This window comes from Molothrus ater, chromosome 1, assembly GCF_012460135.2.
Source record: "Molothrus ater isolate BHLD 08-10-18 breed brown headed cowbird chromosome 1, BPBGC_Mater_1.1, whole genome shotgun sequence".
NCBI classification, from domain to species: Eukaryota; Metazoa; Chordata; class Aves; order Passeriformes; family Icteridae; genus Molothrus; species Molothrus ater.
Window position 1 is genome coordinate 71,224,076 of NC_050478.2, and position 23,288 is coordinate 71,247,363.

The window sequence follows — 23,288 nt, forward strand, 5'->3', positions numbered from 1 at the left end:
AGACCTGCTCTTATAAATCTCAACCAGCAGAACTGTGCTAGTTCGTTAGACTGCTAAACTTGAAAAAAAGTTATACTTTTTTATACTAAAGTGTTACTAAACTTGAAATTATGTGATACTCTTGGGAAGCCTGATTTCTCCAGTTATGCTGACCTAACCCTTCCAAAATATTGCACGTGGAATCCCAACTATTCTACTAAACAGTTGGTAACAAATTGTTTATGGAGAGACTTAAATGACCCAGTGCAGGAGCTATAACAGGAGCAAAAGTAGCAGAGGGAGCTCTGGCAACAGCAGCCCATCCTCACTGACTTATGACCCTCTGCCTCATGCAGAATAAGTTAAAAACTTCAGCTGAAGCCATGTGAGCTATTATGGGCTCCAATGAGCTCAGGAGCAAGAAAAATACCTTTCATGGGCTCATATAGTTGCAAGTGTTGCATCTAGATGAAAAAGGTGGGGTTTATCCAAAAGCTTCTAGCTGTACAGAGACTGCTGGAGTCATCCTCCCTCGAAGGATGAGGAAGAAAATGGAAGTCCCATATTGCCATGGGTAGACTCAGCATAATCTTTGGACAAAAAAAAATCTATAGTAAGGATAGCATAGGAACTTCTAGCCTTTTTGTAAGAGCCATGGTCAGTTCCTCAATAAAGCCATCTCTTTTGGTGTGCAGAACACATGCCTGTGTCATTACTTTCTGCAAAAGCATGTGTTTGAATGCATTGCTGGGTTTGTGGTCCAGGGATGTTCCTGTCTTGCTAGGCAGAGACCCAAAAAGCCAGCTGCAGCTTTCTTACCAGGGCCTCAAGACAGGCTCTAAAACCTTCCCTAGGCAGTGTGTGTTTTAAAATTGGTATAGATGTGTGTGAAATCTAGAGTAGAGCTAGAAAATACTTTGGATTTCTTAATGTGCTGTAAAACCTGTAGCAGTGGATCAGCTTCTTGTACTTTCATGTTAGATTTTGAAAGTAAATTGGAATGAAGGAGGAGAAATGTGGGTTTTATTTTCTTATTTAGTGTATTTTCCTTAAATACATCTAGGTTTTCTTCATAGTGACAGCCTTTTTTGGCACTGGAAACATAGCTTCTATTAACAGGTAAATTTTATTCATTTATTTGAGACACAGAGTACAAAAAATTCTTCCTGCATTTGATGTACTAAATGTAAATTTAGTTAAAAAAATCAGGGCAGCAGAATCAAAGCAGTTATCAGTGGAGAGATAACATTTTTTTTTGTTTCTGCTCTCTATAACATCTGCCTTAAGAGCCTGAGTGTATTGGTTGTGAGGCTGTCTCAATTCCATTAGATGTTATCAGGATGATATCAGGATGAGCAGAGAGAGCTTGGTTGCCCCCCAACAGCATGGCACCTTGAAAAACACAATCAGAGAAAAATTGTAGAGAAAGACAGGTGAGGTTGGCAGTCCCTGCTGATTTAATATTTCATCAAGAGAAGATAAAATTGGAAGCCTTGTTTAAAAATGCATATACAACCCAGTGTGTTACAGGGTAATTAAAGGCTGGAGTTTTTTTAAATGGAAAACACCATTTTGAAGATATGTAATGTCTTTTTCATGTTTCTCTAGTTTTGACCCTGCTTCTGTCTATTGTTTCTTGACTGTGTTCAGTCCCTTCATGATGGGAGGCTTGCTTTTACTGAAGGTTAGTAATCTTAGCTTGGTGAGATTTTCTCGGAGAACTGTGGAATAAATAACGTATCACATACATAGTTGTTACTTTGCAATTCATGAAAGAACATATGTATATATATTTGAGCTTCATTAGGCTTCTTAACTGTGTGTGAAGCTTTCAGTCTTTGTAGTGTTTTTAGAGAGATCATTTTGTTTCCCAAAAGAAAAACTGAAGTGCAGGGAAGTGTAATTTGACAGCATTAGGTCAGTTTATTTTATTAAAATGGAAATTTCAAATGTTGAAAGTACTTTAATTATTTTTAAAGTTTTAAGCTTTTCCTGTAGTATAATATCAACAGAAATGTTGAGGATATATATATATATATATATATTTATATTTATATATATATATTTATATATATAAAATTAGCTCTATCTATATTACATTAAATAGAGGTATTGAGTGTTCTACTGATTAGATTATCATTTTACAATGGCTGTTATTTTCTGTATTTTTTAGTTGTCTGTCAGAGATTGGATTGCACTTCTGGTTTGCAGGGAAGGTGTGGTAGCTCTTTTCTAGTATTTGAGTAAAGGATCTGCCAGAGGGGCTGAAGTGGGACACTGAATCTATTTGTTATTACCAAAATAAGCAGTATTTTCTACCACTGTTTTTCTGCTGCTTCTGTCCCAGAGGAGGCAGACTGAAGTTACAGGTACACTGCATGTTGTCCTACAGGACACAGATCCATCGTGCAAACCTTCTGGATGCCAATAGTCAGGTTTTATACACTGCTAACATAAGGATTTCAAATTAACTTTGGAAACAGCAAAAGGCAGCATTCATGTTTTCTAGTTTTTGTTCTTAATTTACTGAAGCATTTATATTTGCTTGACTTGGCTCTGGAGGGGGCAGTGTGACCCTTGCCTTATTGAATGCCTTTTGCATTCAGGCTTTTTTTTGTGATGAGATTGTCCTTTACACTTGAAACTCTGCAGCCTGTCATGTGAGATGCTAGATCTGAATAGTTCTGTCTTCTAGCCTTGTTGAAGCATTCATCACTAGTGCTAAAATGGACAAATGAAGTGAGGATATGCTTTAATTCTAGTTTTTGATATTACCTCGTGGCTTATTTCACTGCAGTTCAGCTATGATCATGGAAGGGGGTTTTTATTAATGAACTGAAAATGTTTCCTACAAAATTATTTTCTACCCTGTCTAGCCAATATTTTATTTTGTAACATACGCATTCTGTGATAATTTCAAAACCAGGAAAATGTTTTCACAATCTGCCCAGGTTCTTTTTGTAAATATGACTGTAAACCAAAATGTTTGGTTTTGAACAGGTTGCAATCCCGTTTGTTCTGGTATCATGTGCTTTCGAAGCTGTTCAAGTCACAACACAGCTGTCTTCTAAGAGGTACATTACATGCTGTTATTTCTGCATTAGTAAGGGATTCAAATCTATTTTGGAAGAATTCAGAATTTTCAAATCTCAACGTAAATTAAAAAAAAAAACAAAAACAAACTATTAGATCTCGTTGTTGCTTTTATTTGTTACTAGGGCTTGGGGTTTGTTCAGTGATTTCTGCAAGTTCAGGGTTTTTTCCTTAGTGATAAACAAGTATAAATTGAAGTGTTGGCCTTGTCTGAAACAATCAGATATTTCATATTCTTTGTTGACAATACACAGAAAGACCCTTTTTCCTCCATAATGTTAAAAATGAGCAGAATTTAAAGTCTGATTTTTAGTTTATACTTTACTTTATGCATCTCTGCCTATCGCATAGTATTTTTTAAATAGCCCATTTGTAATGTAACCAATTTATAGCTTTGTAGCACTGACCTCACCACAAATAGCATTAAAAAAGGCACTGGATGTCCTTGCATTGCAGTTCAGTGCTTCCCAGATGTGTTCAGTATTACATATTTTTTGCAGTAGGAGCAGATGGCTGCCAGTCTTTTCCCTATCTCTAAGGACTTTTCAGAGTATGGGTGCCCAGCTTCACAGAGTGCTGTATCCAGACATGAAACATGTTTTCCCATCTCAAGACTTTTATTTTGTCAGCCCTGCTCACCCCATTCAGCAGACTCAGTGCACATGACTGAATCCTCCACTCATCGTGTGATATTATGGATGGTGCTGAGATGGAGGAGGTCCCTGACAGCCATGTGATTTTGTCACTGTGGGATGTTGTGTGGGTTGACCAAAAGTCCTGCTTGTGTGTGGCAGGAGGACTTCAGGGACTTTCTCCTGCACATTGCTCAGCTGAGCATGAGGAAGCTGCCCTCACTTGTTGTGATGCCCTCTGCTTTTCAGTTTGCTTTCCTCCTGCCTGACCCTGCTTGTTGAGTCCTTGTACAAAACCACCCACTACCAAAGAGAAGTGAGGAAGCCCAAAATCTGACTCCCTGTTGGAGTGGCAGCACGACACTCCCCACCCCTTTCACCTGCTCTGCCTTAGCTGTGTGCACACCGTACCTGCGTCGTCCTTGGATCCCCACGGAAGGGCATTCATCCTTATCCCTAAGGCTTGTACAAGGGCCAGGCTGCATTGGGGACCTGGGGTTGCTCAGATGACCAGCTAGTGGTTTCCATTTCTAGGCCTCAAGCATCATAAAGGTCAGCATTTCCTAATTTGTGAATGCTTGCCTTGGCAGCACTGGTGATATTGCAAACTTTTGTGGAATGTGCATCGGAGTGTGTGAGAGGGGAAATGATACTGCCTTCATAAACCAGGGGACACAAGTATTTCTGTGCCACTTTATGAGGCTGTGGCTGTAACTCTGTCTCTTGTTTGTGCCAGCTTCATTTAGCTGGGCTCAGGTAACAAATGCAGTGATAGTGCCACAGCATCCGCCTGGGAACAAGGCAGAAACCGCAAGACGCACCTGGGATCCCCAGAGAGGTTGTGCTCTGATTGTCAGCGCATCCTGAAGTCTGTGCTGCACTCCTTACTGCGGTTGCTGCCCCTGCTAGATAAATTAAACCATCGCTGGGAACAATCTTGTCTTTGCAGTGTATAAACATGCCCTGAAATTAGTCTTGTCCTTCTGTTGAGAAAGGCTTCCTGCAGTTCAAAACGGCAAAAAGTGCATTTTTGTGATTTGGACAAATTGCTCCTAAAGTCCCTGATTACAGATTTTTTTTTCCAGTGGGAAATATTCTGTCCCAATATGTTCTTGGAGCTTGCCTATAAAAAAATATCCCTCTAGCTGAGTGCCTCCTAAGCACTATTATTGCAACATCCTGTTTATCTGAGCCATAGGTTAGGAGAAAGAAGCCTTTCCCTGTGTCTGAGATACAGTTGGTTTGCTGCATCCTGATTTACCAATGAAGCACAACTGATGTAGGCAATATCAGCAAGTTCCTCATTTGGAGATATTGGTATGGGTACCTCCCCAGTACATGCCCATGCAATGCTGCAGCAGGACATTTTCCAAAAAAACATTTGTAGTTTTATGATGGTAGTACTGATAAATTAGCTGTATTCTAGTTAAAGGCTTTTGTTAATGGGTCAGCTGTTTGCAACATTACTTCAGTGTCATTAACTTAGAAACCAGTTTTAACCAGTTACAGCAATTGCTTTCATGTAATTTAGGATTTACATGGTTTCAGGAAAAGAAGATTAGGTTAATGGGGGGGAAAAAATAGCTCTGCCTCCTCCCTTCTGGTTCCTTTTACTAGCCTAAGCCTAACTTCCAGAAGTTAACTGCTACCTGTGAAGAGGCCCATGGTTTGGGAGCAGACCACCAAAATGCTGGGTGTTCCCAGAGCAGGTTATGGGCATCCCAAGATTTGGAAGAGGGCAAACACCTCCTTTAGCAGCCTCTGACCCAGAAGAGTGCTTGTCAGCAGGGTGGGACTGAATGGTTCAGGTACCTGCCAAGCAGCTTTGCTCACTCTTGAGTCCATCATGAAGCTCCTAAATCAGCTTTATTTGGTCCAACCAGCACACAGCTCTCTGCATCAAGAATGGGCCAGATGCTCTTTGTAAGATTCTTTTGTTCTCCAAAAAATGACTCAGGTTTCTCCATTGCAAGATTGAAACCCTATTAATGTGAAATTATAAATGCCAGATGTCCTAGTCATGTATTTGAATTGTTTTCTAGTAGATTGAAATGTACCTGATTGTTTGAAAAGCAAATGCAAGAAATTATACCTTTATTTAATTTCTTTCTGTGGGTTTTAATAAGCTCTTTTAATAGCTGTGTCCATAAAGAAAGGTTGATGGTCTGACTTTGCTGGGTTTTTTTCTTTGCAGCCTTTTCCTCATTGTTCTTGTGATTTCAGACATTATGGCTTTGGTAAGTTGTTGTTGCACATTCTCTTCAAATAAGATCAAGAAGCAGAGAGTTCTCCTAATTCCATCAAGAGAGATCTGAATTTGTTTCAGACTTCAAAGTTTTTCTAACTAGGGCAGAGAATTGGATTGAAATCCTAGCATAACTTAGAGATAAAACTCTTCCAATCACTGCTTTTCAAATTTCATGTAATTAATGCTTCTGAAGAAGCAATGTTCTCATAATAATAAGAGACAAAATGAAGTAATAAGTTAACATTCAGAGTTCAACATGTGCTTTATGATCAAATTCCTTGGAAAAAATTAAGCAAGAATATAAGTTTTAGCTGTGTGCAGGGTTTAGTTAATTTAGTTCAGGAATTCCAAACCTTTTACCCACCCCAGCTTGTCTTGAAAAAGAGAGGAAAAGGAGAAATGCTTTACCCACCAGCTCCATTCGACTTGTCAGAATCCAGGAGATCAGCACATCCATAAAGACACTTTGTGCCCTTTGTAGTAAGCTGTCAGGAAATGCTATCTTCAGAAAGCCTGCATCCACAAACCAAGCTAGCCGAAAAAACCCAAAGCTGAACAATCCCCCAACACAGTTTTTGCAGATTAAAAGTGTGGTTTTGTTGCCCACTTCCAGCTGTCTTCAAATCATCAAGCAGTGCCACTGGTAAATAGAAACCTTTTCAAATCAGCAAGTAGAGCTGGTGTTGTCACTTTATGCATGCTGGTTTTGTTTTATCCCTTGGAGTAGGCATTCCTGATCTTATTTCTTAGTACAGTGTGATCTGTAAATACCACCTGATAGGAAAAACAGCAAGTAAAAACCAAATAATTGCTAATTTGTCTGTAGAGTGAGAAAAGGAGAAGGTGTGGCTGTGTGAAGTAAGAAAAGAGACAGTAGCAGAACAAAAAGAGGACGTGTTTGTAGTCTTGAATCAATGGGGCCACCAACTGGAATTAGGGGAATTCACTAATAGGTAAGAACTATCTTCTCCCAACATTATTCCCACTTTACAGGTGGAGAACTGCCAGAGTTGCCCAAAGACATTTGTGTTGAAATTCCATGAAAACTTTTAGGCACTATGCATTATTTGGCATGCTGTTATTTCAAACAATAAGGTGGCTTGGCTTTTCTTATTGAAAAAATTCTGGTATTTCTCTGGTGTTTGCAAGCCAAGCTAGACAGAACTTAGTCCATCTCTTGATGTTTTTGTTTGATACTGTGTTAAATCTATTTCTGGTTCCTAAACTATTCTTTACTGTGGTCCAAATGATCATTCTGGAAAGGTGTTGTGCATATTCTATGTGAAGAATTAGAAATTTGGAGTAACCAGCCTGAAAAAATTTTGATTGAATTTTCTCTTTCAAATTGTGCAGTGTTGATGTACTAATCAAAGTTGTTTTATTTCCTAGCATTTTTTCTTTTTGGTTAAAGATTATGGAAGCTGGCTGGATATTGGCACAAGGTACAGTACCTTTTTTTGCTTCCATTGCATTTATAAAGCTTCATGGGTTCGTACTATTGTTTATCTACTCATAATTCTTGTCATTTTTTCCAATTACTCTGCTCAATCAAATGCTTTGGGGAAGTTCCACATACTTTAAGCATGTGCACACATACATATACATATCCCACCCAAGCTAAAACTTGTGCCAGAGCAACACAAAGTAGTAGGTCCAGCATGGCAAGAAGTACAGTTAGTAGGATCTGTTTGAAGAGCAATTACACAAAAAGTATTTAATTAATGTTTTGCATTTTAATTAGTTGTAATCACTGTTAAAGTAACAATTTACTGAAGTTGTTAATTACCTTGTATCTAGTTAAGCCTCCATATACAGTTCACTGTGAATTAGTGAACCTTGTGTAAATATGTTGGTGGCTACCACGGTTCATGGACTTATCCTCCCCCTAGCTGGGGAAGAGTTTAGCATTTAAACATCGCAATCACAGCTAAAATGAGAGAATTTGTTTTGCATTGAGTCATATTAACCTCAAATACAAGGAATGCACATTTCAGATTTACCTTCCCTGAGTTGTGAAAATAGATAAAATGCTGTAGTAAGCTTAGTAGGGAATATAAATTGTTTCTAATCCAGCCAATCTGGTCACTTGACACTGTTATTTAAACAGAAGCTGAATAGTGACCCATTGTTAATATTCTGTTTAGTCTACGTGTGCTCTGTGCTTTGCTTTTGTGAGCCCCTTTGTTTCCAGCAGCGTGTGCACACACGTGTTCTTTGGAAACTCCAATTCCTGCTCACTGTTACCTTCTGAGGTTCCTAGTGGGCAGAGGTACATCTAGATCAAACAGTGAAATGTCACTTTAGCATCCCAATTCCTTGCTGTGGTCAGTTTATGGTCAGTCAGAGGGCTTCATCCTTTGGTTTGATTTCCTCTGCAGATTAATAAGGATATTAAAGCCCTCCAAAAATTTCTGTTCTGTTGGGCAAGAAGTTTTTTAATTAGGGAGTTAGCAGCAATAGTATAAATTGTTACAAGTACCCATAAGCTTCCTCTCTGATACGTGGTCTTCATAGCTAGAGCTTTACAACAGCAATGCATTGCTGGATCTATTTGAGCTGGAAGGTTGCCATATTCTGAAGAGTTTAGGAGAGCTTATTATGCACCACTAATTCTGCCTCTCCGTGTGTGTGTGTTTTGATCACTGAAGAAAGCACTGAAAAAGGCCTTTCAAAAGAGTAATTTGTGGTTAATTTTTACATGGAAATTCATATTCAATGTTCAGGCAACCTCTATCATTACTTGACTTTTGAGTGCTTGACTCTACCACCTATGTTATTTTATTGTAGTCTCTTTATATATGTCTTATATGTAGGTGTGTATATGCACATAAGAAAAATAATTAGGTTGCTTAAGAAAGGAAGTGAAGCCATAGGTGTGGAGCTAAGTGGTCCTTCCTTTATCTAGCATGAGCATTATTTTGGCACCAGAACTTTCTCCTCTGAGCAGATTTCTAATGTGTGATCCTCAGGCTTGGCAAAATTAGCAGGCAACAGCAGATTTTTTTTTTTTTTTTTTTTTGCTTGTTCCTGAAAGGGAAGATGAACTTTTGGGTAATTCCCAAAACCAGTGGGAGTGAGATACTAACATAGCTCTTTCCTGTCCTCCTGTTGCAAGTGCAGTGACAGCTCTGTGGCATTCTCATTGCAGTGTTGTCTGTTGCTGCTTTGACAGCAAGGTCTGAAAATATCCCGTCTTACAACAGGCAACATTTTCCATGTTGCCAAAGCTTTCCTGAGAATCGGACAAGTCTTTAGGGACAGCTGCTCTCATATTTTTCTTTTTTTCTTGTCACACTGATAGGAAGTACGTATGTGTGTGTCTGCAAAAATATCTGGATTTGTGTTATGTTACTGGTTAGCACATCAGTGAAATCAGAGGTAGAAAACCAGCAGCTTAATTTCCTGGTGGAGATTCATTCCTCTCAAGTCTCTCAGAGCTCAGTGGTGTATGTGCCACATTTGTAAAGCTTTGATATGTGTTTCCTTACTCATCCTGTTTTGTAGTGATGGGCTTTCCATGGATTTTCTAACTACCATATTCAAAAGTTCTGCATGTCCTCTCTCTTACTAAGAATATGCAAGTTGAGTAGGAGACTCATTAGGCAATATTTGGTTTTTCCAACAGCCAAGTTTCATGTAGATGAGCTGGCTTTAAATCCCTTGCAATAAAAAGACCTTCACTGCTTTTTCACCTTGTTTTCTTTCCTAGTGGATCTTATTGTTTGAAAGTAAGGTTTGTTTACTGAACTGACATTTTCTATTTTTAAAAATTTCACCCCTAACTCCTGGCTTTTTGCATCCTGTTCTGTTATGCCTTAACCATGTGACATGACATTTTACTATGCCTCACATTTGCCTAAACAATATGACGCCTTTATTCTCCCAGTGGCGTTCACCAGGTCACATAAGTGTTGTCTTTGAATGGAAGCAGATTTCTACCTCTTCCATTCTTCCAGTGCATTAATGAAATGCTGAGCAGCAACAGATGCAACATACAGCCCTGTATTACCACATTCAGCAAATTATCAATGCACCACTGATTCCCTCCTCTCAGTAAATTATCAATTACCATAAATATTTATGGCTTCTTAGAAAGTTTTAAAGCCCCTTTTCTTAATTGCGATGCCAAAATCAATGTAAGCTTGTCTTTCAGAGAGTGCTTTTCATTGTTTTGATATAATAATGGGGTAATAGTCTTGCAGGGAATGCAGAACTCAAAGCAGCAGCTTAAATAAACTTCTGCGGTGTGCTTAACCTTGCCCTCTACCTATATACCTTGAGGTAACCTGAATTGCATCATATGACCCAGAAGAACACACCACTAAATTTCTTAAAAATAATAATGTAATTTTCCTAGTGTTTTTGATGTATTAGTGTGTAGTACATGATCATGAGAGTTTTGTTCTGATAGGTCCTTTTATTTTTGAATAAGAACCAAATGGAATAGCTAGCTTTTCAGCTTCTTTGTCACTAAAATAATTTCTCTGCAGCTTAAAACATGTTTATCTATCTCTGTAGTTTTCCAGAAAGAGAGAGAAATAGCCTTTAAAGGCTACTATATCTTTACAGTACATGCACTTTGTAAATAGTTGTATAACCTGATAGTAAAGATAAACCTTTAAGGTTCTTTATATGGCTATTATATAGCTCTATACAGACACATACTGTACTATTCCTTCTCTTTATAGCTGCTGGAAGATAAAGATATTATCTTAACTGCTCTTCTGCAGTTTCAAAGGTCAGGGGACATAAATAAAGCACAAAACTGGGGTTTTTTAGGTTTTAGGAATAACGGAGTCAATTTTGGGGTTGGGGTGCTGAGGCTTCTTGGTTGAACTGTCAAAACAAGAGTTTTGCAATTTGTTTTTGGTGAAACTGAGGAGAGAGGGTGTGGCATCCTGGCTGGAAAAGCAGGAAACTTAAAATTCAGAATCTAAATCTGGGGTCTCAGTGTGTGCTTGGGAGCAGTTCAAAGAGCATGTCACAAAGAAATAATGTCTCTGGACTCTTCTGAAGAGTGCTCATCCAAGTCTTAGCACAAGTTGTTTTTGTTCTACTTATTTTGTTCCTAGTTGTTTTAATTGCTATGGTGACTTACTCCATCTTCTTGTCTTTCCAGCTTCTAATCAGGTCTGTCATCTTAGGAATTAGCCTGTCTTGGGAGAAAGCCAAGTTTTGGAGCAAGATTGATTCCCACCGCTTATCCCCCTGATTTTTTTAATATCTTAGATTCTTCTCATCTTCTTTTTTCTCACCAATATACACTGTCACAGAGCCAAGAGGTGGTAGTACCTCATATGTTCTCCTTGTGGTTCCTTGCCACTGAAACAGGTGTCTTGCTCCCTGATTAAAAAATTTTCCTACCACCAGCTTTGCCTGTTGACATTGATACCTACATGGGCACTCACCTTTCCATTGAACAGTGCCACCTTACCATAGATCATCCATGATCCCCCACACCTGCTACCTCTGCCATCTCATCCTTTGTAAGCATTGCCCCACTGTGCCCCATTATGCTCTTCTCTTGTATCTGTTAATGGCTCTTCTTCCTCCACATGGATCTAATTTGCCTGGAGCCTAGAATCTTTCTACTCCTTCTCATTAGCTCAGGTTTGACTTTTGATGCAGAAAGCTTGTTTTGAGAATTACCTCCTTCACTGTAACTACATATCCAGTCAAGGGTACAGGTTCTGAATTGTATAGGGATCAAGATTTGACACTGCTGTTGTGGCATATACCTGTAAGAGTCTGGTTTTCTTTGTTTAAATACAGCATTACCCCAGCCTAAGAAGTACTTTACCAGGCAGAGCTGCCCATAGGCAGTGCAGTGCCAGTTGCTGAGAGCCCCAGAGATGCTGGCTGTTTGTAATTAACATGACAACCAGATTTAAATTGTTTTTATTGTGCCCTATGGCATTATATATATATATATATTTGAATGTCTGATATTTTATTAAAGGAGCATAACTATGCAGACATGTGCAGTATAGCAAGGGAGAAGTGTGTGCAACACTCTCTTCTTTACAAAAGTATGGAGGATCCAGTCCCTCAACTGACAGGCAGGTAAGGAGAGTTTGAAGAGACCTTTTAGCTTTGAGAAAGCCCCTCCCTGTGCCCTGCCAAATCCTGATCACATCTGAAAGAGCTCCTTTTGGGGGGTGCACAGGAACTCAGATGTCTGTCTAAGGGCCATACATGGTTTGTGATGTTCTTGGGGTATCTGTGGGAATAAAGGCAGGGTCTTTGCTTGGCTTGTGATTTTCAGGTTTTGCATTCACACTTTCTTTGAAGGTTACAAGGAAAGTGGTGTTTGCTGCTTATATGAAAAACTAGAATTCTGGTGCCAGGTGAGAAGGAAAGCTGAAGTGTTACCAGTAAGGCAGGAGACACTAGGTGTCCAGCTGTTTACCAGAGTGGCTGTTCCCTTAGGAACAGCAACCTTATCTACCTGTGGTAAATGTACAGTCCCCAAGGCCACATTATGCCATGAAGATAACTGCAGCAAGAGTTTGAGTTTCATCTGTCAATGTGTCCTTTCCCATGGAGAACTGAAACCAAAGTTGTAACACACCCAGGTGATCTTTCAAGGGCAGCTCTTGAGGGAGTTGATCTTTGTTGTTGTAAATGTGCTATGAACTATGAAGTCCAAGGTGCGCTGCCCAGGTGACAGGAGGCTTTGTGCTTGACTTCATGCTCCCCCTGTGTCCCTTCTTACACCTTCCCCACAGAAGCAGGACAGGAGCTTGGCCCTTGTAGACGTGGCTGCTCTGCCACTCATTATCTTCATTGAGGTCTGAGCCCTTTTATGATGGTGGATTTTTCTAATTGATTTCTTAAAACTATTCATTTGAGCAAGGCATTTGTGAGGTGTTTTAGTCAGACTCAACTGAAACAGAAAAATCTTACAGCTTTTATCTCAGCCTTTTCATGCATCAACTCTGTTGTCATGTTCTCTATGTTTGGTCCTTTGGTTTCTGGCACCCTGGTTGTGGAAGAACTTTTTGGATTACTTTTATTCTCTCACAGTGGTTAGCAGCCCAGCTTTGTGGAGAGATGGTGCTTCTCCACTTCACAAGTCTAAATTGTGCTAGACTAGAGCCAGAGTTGTCACAGTCTCAGGGTTGTGAGGATTGATAGTGTCGGCATTATGAGCTTTACTGCTCTTCTGTGGCTAAACTCTTAAACTGAATGAGTCCTCTGGCAGAAATTCCAGGTCATTAAGCCAGCAAGCATTCCTTGCAATCCTTTTTTGTGACTAAACTCACACTTCATCGAGTCTGAAGTTACTCTGTTTGTCCTAAAGAGCCATCTACTTTGGAATAATAGGTATGGGTGCATCAGGAGGTATGGGTACCTCTCATGTCAGAGTGCTAGTTTCTTCAGTAATCCCAAGAAAAACCAAAGCTACACTGGATGCATAATGGAAATGGTTGCAACAGTGTTTCCTCTGTAGCTCTAACCTGAAATGTCACTGGTTTTGGAAGATTTCTGGTTTCTGAATGACTAGTGGTTTACATTAACAGTACCCAATTCAGATCTTACAGAATCACACAATGGTTGAGGTGGGAAGGGACCACTGGAGGTCACCTAGTCCAGCCTCCCTGGTCAAGCAGGGTCCCCCAGAACACATTACTCAGGATTGTGCCCAGATGGCTGCTCTCCAGGGAAGGAGACTCCACAGCCTCTCTGGGCAGCCTGTTCTGGTGCTCAGTGACCTCCACAGTAAAGTTCTTCCTCATGTTGAGGTGGAACTGCCTGTATTCCAGTTTGTGCTCATTGCCTCTTGTTCTGTTCCTTGGCACTACCAAGAGGAGTCTGCATACATCCTCCTGACACCCTCCCTTCAGATACTTAGAGACCTTGAAGAGATCCCTTCTCACTTGTTTCTGCTCAAGACTGAACAGGCTCAGCTCTCTCAGCCTTTCCTTGGAAGAGAGATGCTCCAGTCTCTAGTCCCTTGATCATCTTCTTAGCCCTCCCCTGGACCTGCTCCAGGAGCTCCTTGTCTCTCTTGTACTGAGGAGCTCAGAACTGGACACAGCTCTCCAGATGTACCTCATCAGGGCTGAGCAGAGGGGCTGGGTCAGAATGCTCTTCTAATGTACTCCAGGATACCTTTGGCCTTCTTGGCCACAGGATGCACTGCTGGCTTGTGGACAGCTCATTGTCCACCAGGACACCAAGGTCTGTCTCCACAGAGCTGCTTTCCAGCAGGTCAGTCCCCAGCCTGTTCTTGGTGCTTGGGGTCATTCTTCCCCAAGTGCAGGACCCTGCATTTGCCTCTGTTGAATCTCAGGCAGTTCTTTGCTGCCCATCTCTCCAACCTGTCAAGGTCCCTCTAAGGGGCTGCACAGCCCTCTGGGGTATCAGTCACTCCTCCCAGCTTTGTGCCATCAGTGAACTTGCTGAGGAAGCACCTGCACATGTGGATGTCAGGTTTGACTGAATCCAATTGGCCTGTAATCCAATTCTCCCACATGAAGGGAAAGTCTACCTTCCTCTAGATTTTCCCCCTGATCTCCTGGGTCAGGGGTTCTTGAGAGATAGCCTTGGCAGTGAAGGCTGAAACAAAGAATGCATTCAGTATCTCAGCCTTTTCTGCAGCCTCTGTTGCAAAGGTCCCTGCTCCATTCAGTAGCAGACCCACATTTTCTGCAGTTTTCCTGGTGTTATTGGTGTCTTTGAAGAAGCCCTTCTTGTTATTCTTGACATCCTTAGCCAGATTTAATTCCAAATGGACCTTGAACCCATTGAACACAGAATGCTGAATGTCCTGGACTGAATCTTAGTCTGACCCTAAATAGCCCATCTGTAACACCAGTGAACCTCAGGTAACAGAATTTGAGCAAGTGGAGAACAAGCTCACTGCTTGTCAGACTTTTAATCATTTCAGGTGGCTTTAGTGGCTTCAGGACATCCTAACCCAGAAGCTGCATTTTCATATTGTGTTTATTAGCCACTCTTGAACTCATCTCTTTAATATCTTTGCATGTGCTACTACAGCACAGAATTCTACAGATTTTAGCAATGTTCAGTGACAAAGTAGTGGGGTTTTGGTTTTTGGTTTGGTTTTTTTTTTTTTTGGTTTTTTTTTTTGGTTTTTTTTTGTTGTTGTTGTTGTTTTGTTTTGTTTTTTTTTTTTTTCTTAAAGCTATTTGTCACTAGGATAGTGTTTTCTCTAGAAAAGTTCACTTCATCTGACATAAATATCTGAGTTGTCTTACTACCAAGCAATGTCTGCCGGATGGCAAGTTCTCTCTAGATTCTGTGTTATAGTTGACAGCAAATGAAAGTTTTGCAATTGTTTCACTCACATATACTGAATTATCCATTTGAATGAAAAGTACACCTGGTACTTTTACTCACTTGGTGTATGTTCAGTTGTGTTTTCTGTTGTCCCCACCACTTTATTTTGTCATAACTTGGGTTTTTACATGACAGGACTGCTATAATTACTTGTCTTCTAAGAGCAGTGTATATGAAATTACATCCTAGGTGAACAATTAGGCCTACTTAAAATGGAAAAAAAAAAAAGAAATATTCAGAGGGTTATTTATGTCAGGCTTTTTTTTCTTTACTCTGCAAATTTGTATTTTTCTCTCACTTTTTTTTATCTGTCTCTTCCTTACAGCATCAGCCACTATGTGCTGGTGATGTCACTGACCATATTTATGATGGTGATGAATGGACTGGCCCAGCTGTTAACCACACGGAGACTTGGACTTCCCAGAAGGAATAAGCACCATTCCATGTGATGAAGCATCCTCAGACTTCCTCTGAAGCAACCTCCAGCTCTGGAATGTAAATAAGGGCTAACGGACTGGAGTGCCAAAATCCCATCCAGCAATTGGAGTGCTGTGCTGATACAGATTAAATGCTGTCACATGACTGAAATTTGCATTTGAGGCTTGCCATTTAGATACCAGTGGGAATATGGGATTAAAAAAAGCCTCTGATTATTCTTCAAGTGTACACATTTCTTGAACATGACAACAGCAACAAAATTCTTATTTTAAAATACATAGGCAGCTGTCTTTTGGGTTGTGTTTTTTGGGGGGGTGTTTTTCTTTTTTTTGTTGTTATAACTTGGCTGCCAGCTGTTTGTTTATACATGCTCTCATTAGGAGTCTGCAAACTTCTAGCTTAGTTTCATGTCTTGCATAAGCAGCTCCCAGACTAAGGAATGGATGGAATCAGTCTGGGCAGATGGCTGGTTTGTGTGTACCTGATGTGGCGCATATGTTGGAATATCTCCAAAATGGGCCGTGCTTTTTGCCAGCCCTGTCAGCGTACCTGTGAGCATATCTTGAGGCAAGTTAAGGCTGGTGTGCTGTGAGGCTGTTGCTGTAAGACAAGGTCTTTCAGCTCATCCTGCTGTGAATTGCTGCTGCTGACTGGGCTCTCCTGCTGCTTCCTGAGCTTGGGCAGGCTGATACTCATGATCCAAATGAAAAGGAAGCTGGTTAAATAGCAGTCAAATTCCCTGGGCTAGCTCATGACAGGGTGGGCAGGAAGGTTAGGGCTGATTGTTTCCATAGCAGCCCAGAGTTAGATCAGCACAAAGAGGTCATGAAACTGCAGCTGGATTTGCTAGTTTTCAGAAAGTGAAGCCATGTGGAGGCTTTTTTTTTTGTTTCCTTGTTTTTCTTTCCACTTGTATTCTGCTCCATTACTGTAAGCATCAGTAATGGCTGCACAATGAATCTCATGCAGATTCCTTGGTTACTGATTACAAGTGAGAAGCAAGAAAAAGAAAAAATGTTGTTCATTCTGGCCTATTCTATGATGGCATCACTAAAAATTGTGCTGTGTAATATCCCTGTGTCACACTCCCAAGTGGCAGCCAGGCCTTTCTATCCAAGAGCTGATACATATGGTGCATGATCCTGGCAGCCAAGGCTACACATCCATCATGGGGGCTTCTCCAATGCTCTTTCCAGCCATCTGGCATTTGGCCATGGTCACATGTCTCTTAACACTCTGAAAACTAGTCATCCCTCTGCAGGAAGTTTGGCTGGGAAAAACCAGTTACAAACCTCCATCTGCTTCTTAGGTACTAGAAAAAAAATGGCATCACGGGCCTGCAGTCATCAGTGCAGCTTCAGAGTACCTTGTGAGAATATCTGAGTACTGTTAAGGGAGTAATTTTTTCCACTAGGTGATGGTCCAGTGGTCTTATTGGGCATGTTGCCTCACAGCTGGCCTCAGTTACAGCAGATATTTTGCATTTGTTACAGGCTGTACCTGCAGACTACACACCTAAAGGTGGACACGTGCCTGGTGCTGGTGGTTGTATCCTACAGCCAGGGCAAGGAGCAGCCATGAGCAGCTGGAAAGTTGCCACTACAGCACAGTCTGTGTATAGGCATGGGAATGTGCCACAGTTGTTCCAGGATCCAGTGAGTGTCTGCTGTGGAGAGCTATCCTCACCTTAGCCTCACTCCACAAGTATCTACAGCATAGACTCTGTCATTGTGGGTACTCACTGCATCCTCAGCTTTCTGTGCCCTAGCTGATGTCTTGAGACTTCTGGCCACAGTGTTTCCCTTCAGTACACAAAGCTCTAAGCCATTGACCATCCCAGTCTCCATTGCTGGAGTGACTGCTTTGCAGAACTTCTGTTTGTAGAACAAATTCACTCATGGGAGCAGCTGAACAGCTGGTATTGGTGTGAGTGAAGTAATTGACTGAAAAATTGGGAATGTGGGACTTGCATGGCTGCCACCCCATAAGTCACACCTTCTGCAAGCTCATCAAAACTTCTTGTTATTTATGACAAGACCAAATGGATGTCCTACCTATTGGGAGGTAGATACTGCTGGCACTGCAGGGTCCCTGGGAGAATGCAGAGGAGTTCAAGCCTAACGCCTTTTTTTTACCACGGGGGTTAGTAATAAAACAGCATCTCAGCCCACTGCATCTGGTGCTGCTCATCTGTGGTGGTAGGAATAATCTGTGTACTGTGGTATGAAGGCGAGTGGAAATGAACGTGCAAAGTACAACCTGCATCAGTTACTCTTTCTGCTTACTGTTTCCATAGCACCTTTTTCTACAAAGTGAGTTTTGTTTCTTAGATCATTCCTTGTTAGAGAAGAAAGGGGACAATGAGCACAGGGGAATATGCAATTTGCAATATGTGTGTTGTTTGTCCCCAGTGCTGCTCTGCAGGGGTTTGTTCTTGTTTGCCATTTGCTCTGGTTTGGCCATGGTGGTAGCAACCTCGGCTGCCCTTTCCCTTTCCCCCTCCAGTTCCTTGCATCTCTGTGCTATTTGTGAATTCAGTTTCTATGAGAGGCCACAGGAGTGCTGGAGAGCAGCTCTCATGGAGAGGCAGGATTGGCTGTGCTATTCTCGTGTCTCCCCAGGGGAGGCTCTTGCCAGAGTCTTGGCCCACACTTCTGGGTTGACTCCAGCATGGAGAGGTGTCAAAAATTCTCCCACTCAGCTACTTTACACAGCCCCATGGGGTGTGTGACAAAGTCAATTCTTCCCTCCCACAGATGTGTGTTTACCAGAAACAAATGGCATCGGCAATAAAACATCCTCCCCAACCTTAGCAGCTATGGTAGGGAGTAAAATTCTGTGTTTGGAGGAGTTTAAGCTTTCTTTTGTTCTACTTGTGGGTCTTCAAGCATCATCATCCCTCTTCATGGGGTCCTGACAGGATTCAGGTGACAGAAGGGGGTTCTGAGCCAGCAGAGGCTTCCAGCACCACGTGAAGGACATGAAGGCAGAATTTACCCCAAGCTCTTCTGCCTGCCTTCTTTCACCTGCAGCAGAGCTGCACACTCTGACACTGGAGCAGGTGAGGCTTCAGAGGATGAAAACATCAGGCTGGAAAAGACAGGTGGTGTAATGCAAGAGAAACTATACTGAAGAGCAGCTGATACAATGGTCTCGTAATCTTCAGCACTAGGAATTGTTCTCTGTTTTTTTGTTATCAAAGCTGTACACAGCAGCCTTTTGATATCTGCCCAGGGAGTGAGCTGTTTTTTCAGAAATGATGAAGCCTAGATTGTATCAAGACCTCTTATGACTCAAACTAAATAACTTCCCCTTCTCCCTCACAGAGTAAATCAGATTTTACAAGCTCTGGCGATTTCGATGCATGCCGTGCCTGTTAGTTGTAAGTCTGGTACAGTCTTCACATTTTTGAATGAGAACAATGATATGAATGAACATTCATGGTCTCACCCAAACCTTAAACTGCAGTGTCTGGTTTGGAGAAGCCACAATGCAAATGTTTTTTCACCTCTTACGACCCCAGCTAATTTGTAAGGATGCAATGCTCGTTACTTCTCCAGATTGTTTGTGTGAACCTGAAGACCCTTTTCCCATGGCTTTGGAATGGTGGGGATACTTCACCGAGATGTCTTTGGCAAAAAGGATGAGAATGTGGAGGGTGCCATGCTTCTGCATCTGATAGATGTGGGGCACTGTGAGCAGGAGCCAGCTGAAGATAATATTTTTGGGAGCAATAGTTGTGGTAGGGAAAGAAGAACTTCTGTGTTGCACCTGCTCTGGGGTGTGCTGTGTGTCACAGTGGTGGGACATCTCCAGATGCCCCCTTCTCCATCATCACATGGCTTCATCCAGCCTGAAGGTGGAAAACTGTCTTCTCCTGTGTGTTGTCTTTGGAAAGCTGCTGGTGACCTTCTGTGGCTGGGTAAGGTCTGGGAACCTGGCTTGCAGAGCTGCCAGCTGTGTGGTACAGTCCCAGGTCAGTCCTGATTATCCATCCATGAGACAGGGCTTGTGGTGAGCTGCAGTCACCAAATTATTTGCAGTCCTCTCTGGCCTCTCTTGGACTAGTTGTGTTCATCAGGATGTGAAGTGTTGAGTCCAGTTCATCTGCTTATAGAGGCTCTGAATCCAGCTGCTTCCTGCAAGATCTCCCTCCTCACCCCAGGGCAGGGCACAGTATTTTAACATTTGAGGACTGAAAAGAGGAAGAAGAAGGCTGAAAACATGGCATTCTCCCTCTTCCCATGACCTTTGAAATCAAGCTTGTTGATATTTTCATTGTCTGTTTATTTATTGACTTATGCTTGGCATAACTTTCTAACTTTGAAGGTGGATAATGTAAAGGCAATGACAACACACCTTGTTATGTTTGCATTTTCTTTTCCATGTGAGTTGTAAGAGCAAATGCCTCTAATGTTACATAAGGTGAAGTTGACTTAAAGGTTTACCTTTTGCCCAGGTCAGTACTGCTGACAAACCTCTTAATAATGGCTGGATATCATCCAGTGCTTTCTCTGCAATGGGGAGAAAAAGCACCAGACCAAGTTCCCCCCAGCTGCCTGTGACTGTAGTGAGACATGGCCAGGTAGGGAGCCCACTTCTGCTCTGAATTTCCTGCCATCTGCACCCTTCCTCTTGGGGTGTCACCTCTGCTGCAAGGAGGCCCTTCCTGACCTGAATTGTCCTGTGACCCAGTGTACAGCCACCAAGTCCTGCATGCCCAATGCTGAGGCCAGCGGTTGAGTGAGGGACAGGGTAATGTAGAGTCAGGCCTGGGAATTTAAATTTAAATTTAAATCATTGCAAAAGCAATCACACCTGGGTCCAAAGTTTTTGCCTCAAAGTGAGAAAGTAGAAGAAATATGAGAAAGCCACGTGTCACTACCACAGCTCTTCACTGTTCCCACTGCCCCCTCTTCCTTCTCGAGGGGTTTGCAGCTCCAGTAGTACCTGCCCAAGCCTGGCTCCAAGCTTCAGCAACCACAGGCTGATCCAAAGGGCATATGTCTAGTAACAAACATTGTACAAGTGAACCACTGGCATTTAGGGCTGGGGAAACCTCTGACCAAGACCTGGACTCCTCTAATTAAACTTAGCTTGTCGCTCTTGTGGAAATGCTGAAGGACAAGGCATTCTCAGAGCAGTTCTCATATTGACTTTCTGTGGAGTAACCTTTATATATCTCAATAGAGGTGGCCTTTTAGTGATGGACATCATTATTCTGCCTTCTTGGCATGTGAGGCAGTGCAAGACAAAAACTGCAAAGTAATTTCAACAGAGGCTGAAATTTGGTGGTGTGAGTTGCGGTGAGCACACAAGCAGAGAGAGACTCTGAAAATGCTGTGATTTTATTTTTGTATCAATTTCCATATTAAGTTAAGAGACACTAGAACTTAATGTACAAAGCACTGCTATCCAGAACTATATTTAGCTGCTCAGATATTTGTGTCTCCATCTCACTAGATCTCCAGAAGTGAGTGGATATTTTCCATCAAGGGTTTGTTATATCTGACCTACTGTGAAAGGAAAATATCTGTTTCACCACCATGCATTTTTCCATACAAGTGGCATCTTTCTGTGTCTTTTCTAACCTACTTTAACAGTATATTTCTTTCAAAATGCTGCAAACTTACTTGCTGTAATGTAACTTGGTAATTAACTGGTGGTTACAACCAAAAGAAGTTAACATGCATGTAATTTTTAAAGAATTACATAGTGCAGGAAAACCTTCTAGTATTTGGGATGATGGCCAAATCTCCATCCAGGACCTGAACTGAACATAAGCTTTCTTAAATTTGTCTGAGGCTCCTAATTTCCTGGGGCTTCACTTCCCCACTAATCCCAGAACAGCCATGCAGTGAGCCCTGCCTGAGATTTCTTTTTCCCAAGCATGAGGGTTTCCCTGGAGGGTCCCTCCTGCCTTTACTTCTCCAGCAATCGTTGTCCTGTTGGCCCAGGACCTGATCTGCCAGCCCAACTCTGCAGGAGAACCTTAGGAGCATTTTGCAGTCCCAGGACCCAAACCCAGGACAGTTCAGGGGACGAGTTTTGTCCTGTTCAGTGGGTCGTGGTGGCAGCCGGTCTATCACGGGAGGGCCCATTTGCTTAGATTGCTGCTTCTTTCTTTGTTTGTTAAGAGTTGGATTTTTTGTTAATTTACACTTAAAGCTTGAGGTTTAGTTTTTTTCAAGTAATGATTGTGAGACCAGCTGTCAGCATTAATTTGTTTTAATATGACTCAATCTGAGTAGTGTTCAAGCTTCCTCTTAGACAATGTAGCTGACTGAGGGGTTTTTTTCAGGCAGTTTGCTTGACAGAGAATAAATTTTTACAAAAAAGTGCTCTACAGAGCAAGGGAACAGACTCTGTCATTTTCCCTTCCTGCTGCTCATTTCTTGCAAAAGTACCTGACATCTGGGGAAAAGCAGCCTTTTCATTAGCGGGTGCATGGAAGGCCCACGGGCAGGAGCGCAGAATAACTGGCTCTGCAATTTATAGAACTGCAACTAATTGTGTTTTAAAGCTCTGTTTCAGTGAGGCACCATTGCTGCCTATCATTCCAATAAATATATTGGAACTGAATGGCAGTAACTATGTTTTCTCTCCTTGTGGCAATTTTAATTCTTTGTGAAAAATCACAGCAGCTGTGAGCTTTCTGAATACAAAGCAACAGAGCACGGGTAAGTGGAGGTGACATTCCCCTGTAGTTCACAGCAATTAACCTCAGGAGGGAAAGAAAAATTAAAATGGTCACTGGTGTTTGGGAGAACTACCTTGTGATGCATTGCAAATACCCTTGTAGGCAGTGATTTACCTTAATCTGTGCCAAAGTTATGCAGATATGCTTACGATGGGTTTGACAGCTTGATCCCTTTCTCACTCTGGGAGTGGAGGAGGAAGATGAATTGGTGTACATGCTTCTAGAGGCAAAATGTGTGATACTTGTCAGGTTAGAGCTAACTGGCATTATTTATTTGCTTACTTTGCAAGTCTGTGAATGTGCCTCACCATTAAGAAGACGAACACGGTAATGATTCTGTTTAATTAAGGGAGAAGTTACTTTCTTGCCAGTTCTAAGTGTCGCTTGATCTATCTGAGGTGTCACAGGACTGGAGAACTGCAAAGGGCTGAGGAAGCATTATTTGTGCTCAGTGCGTGGAGCTTTATGAAAGCAATTTACATACTTGCACACTGAAGCATAACTACCAGAACATAAGCGGGGTGATAAATGATTAACTATAAAAGATTGGCAGCTTGGGCAAAAATCCAGCAGAGCACTTAAGCATGTGCTTAACTTCAAACAACCTGGCCCTGCTCGCAGTGTCAGGACCTCTCTTAAGTTCGGGAATCTGCTCCTGCACTTTAGTTAAATGTGTGCTTAAGTGACCAGGAGGACCAGAGTCTGGCTAAGCGAGCTTGTAAACAGGAAAAGCTTTCTCTCGTAGAATGCTTTTAAATCGGGATGGCAGCTGTAAGCAGGTCTGTAAACAGATCAGAGCTCAGTACAGATGGAGCATCCCCAGCTCCTATTGATGAAGTGGGAATTATCTGTTGCCTAGCATTTCTCAGACAAAGGGCAAAACCAGAGGTAT

General features: G+C 41.7%; 1 protein-coding gene across 3 annotated transcripts in view; it reads left to right on the forward strand.

Moving 5' to 3' along the window:
• The window catches only part of PIGN (phosphatidylinositol glycan anchor biosynthesis class N), a 106,824-nt gene extending 84,773 nt beyond the window's left edge, over nt 1-22,051 (forward strand). For all 3 annotated transcript variants that reach the window (XM_036406804.1, XM_036406803.1, XM_036406805.2), the window contains exons 24-29: nt 1,043-1,098; nt 1,588-1,663; nt 2,980-3,053; nt 5,899-5,941; nt 7,342-7,394; nt 15,584-22,051. In XM_036406804.1, the coding sequence (XP_036262697.1) occupies nt 1,043-1,098; nt 1,588-1,663; nt 2,980-3,053; nt 5,899-5,941; nt 7,342-7,394; nt 15,584-15,707 (426 nt within the window). In that variant the 3' untranslated portion in view covers nt 15,708-22,051. The remainder of the gene's footprint in view (nt 1-1,042; nt 1,099-1,587; nt 1,664-2,979; nt 3,054-5,898; nt 5,942-7,341; nt 7,395-15,583) is intronic.
• The last annotated feature ends 1,237 nt before the right edge of the window (nt 22,052-23,288 follow it).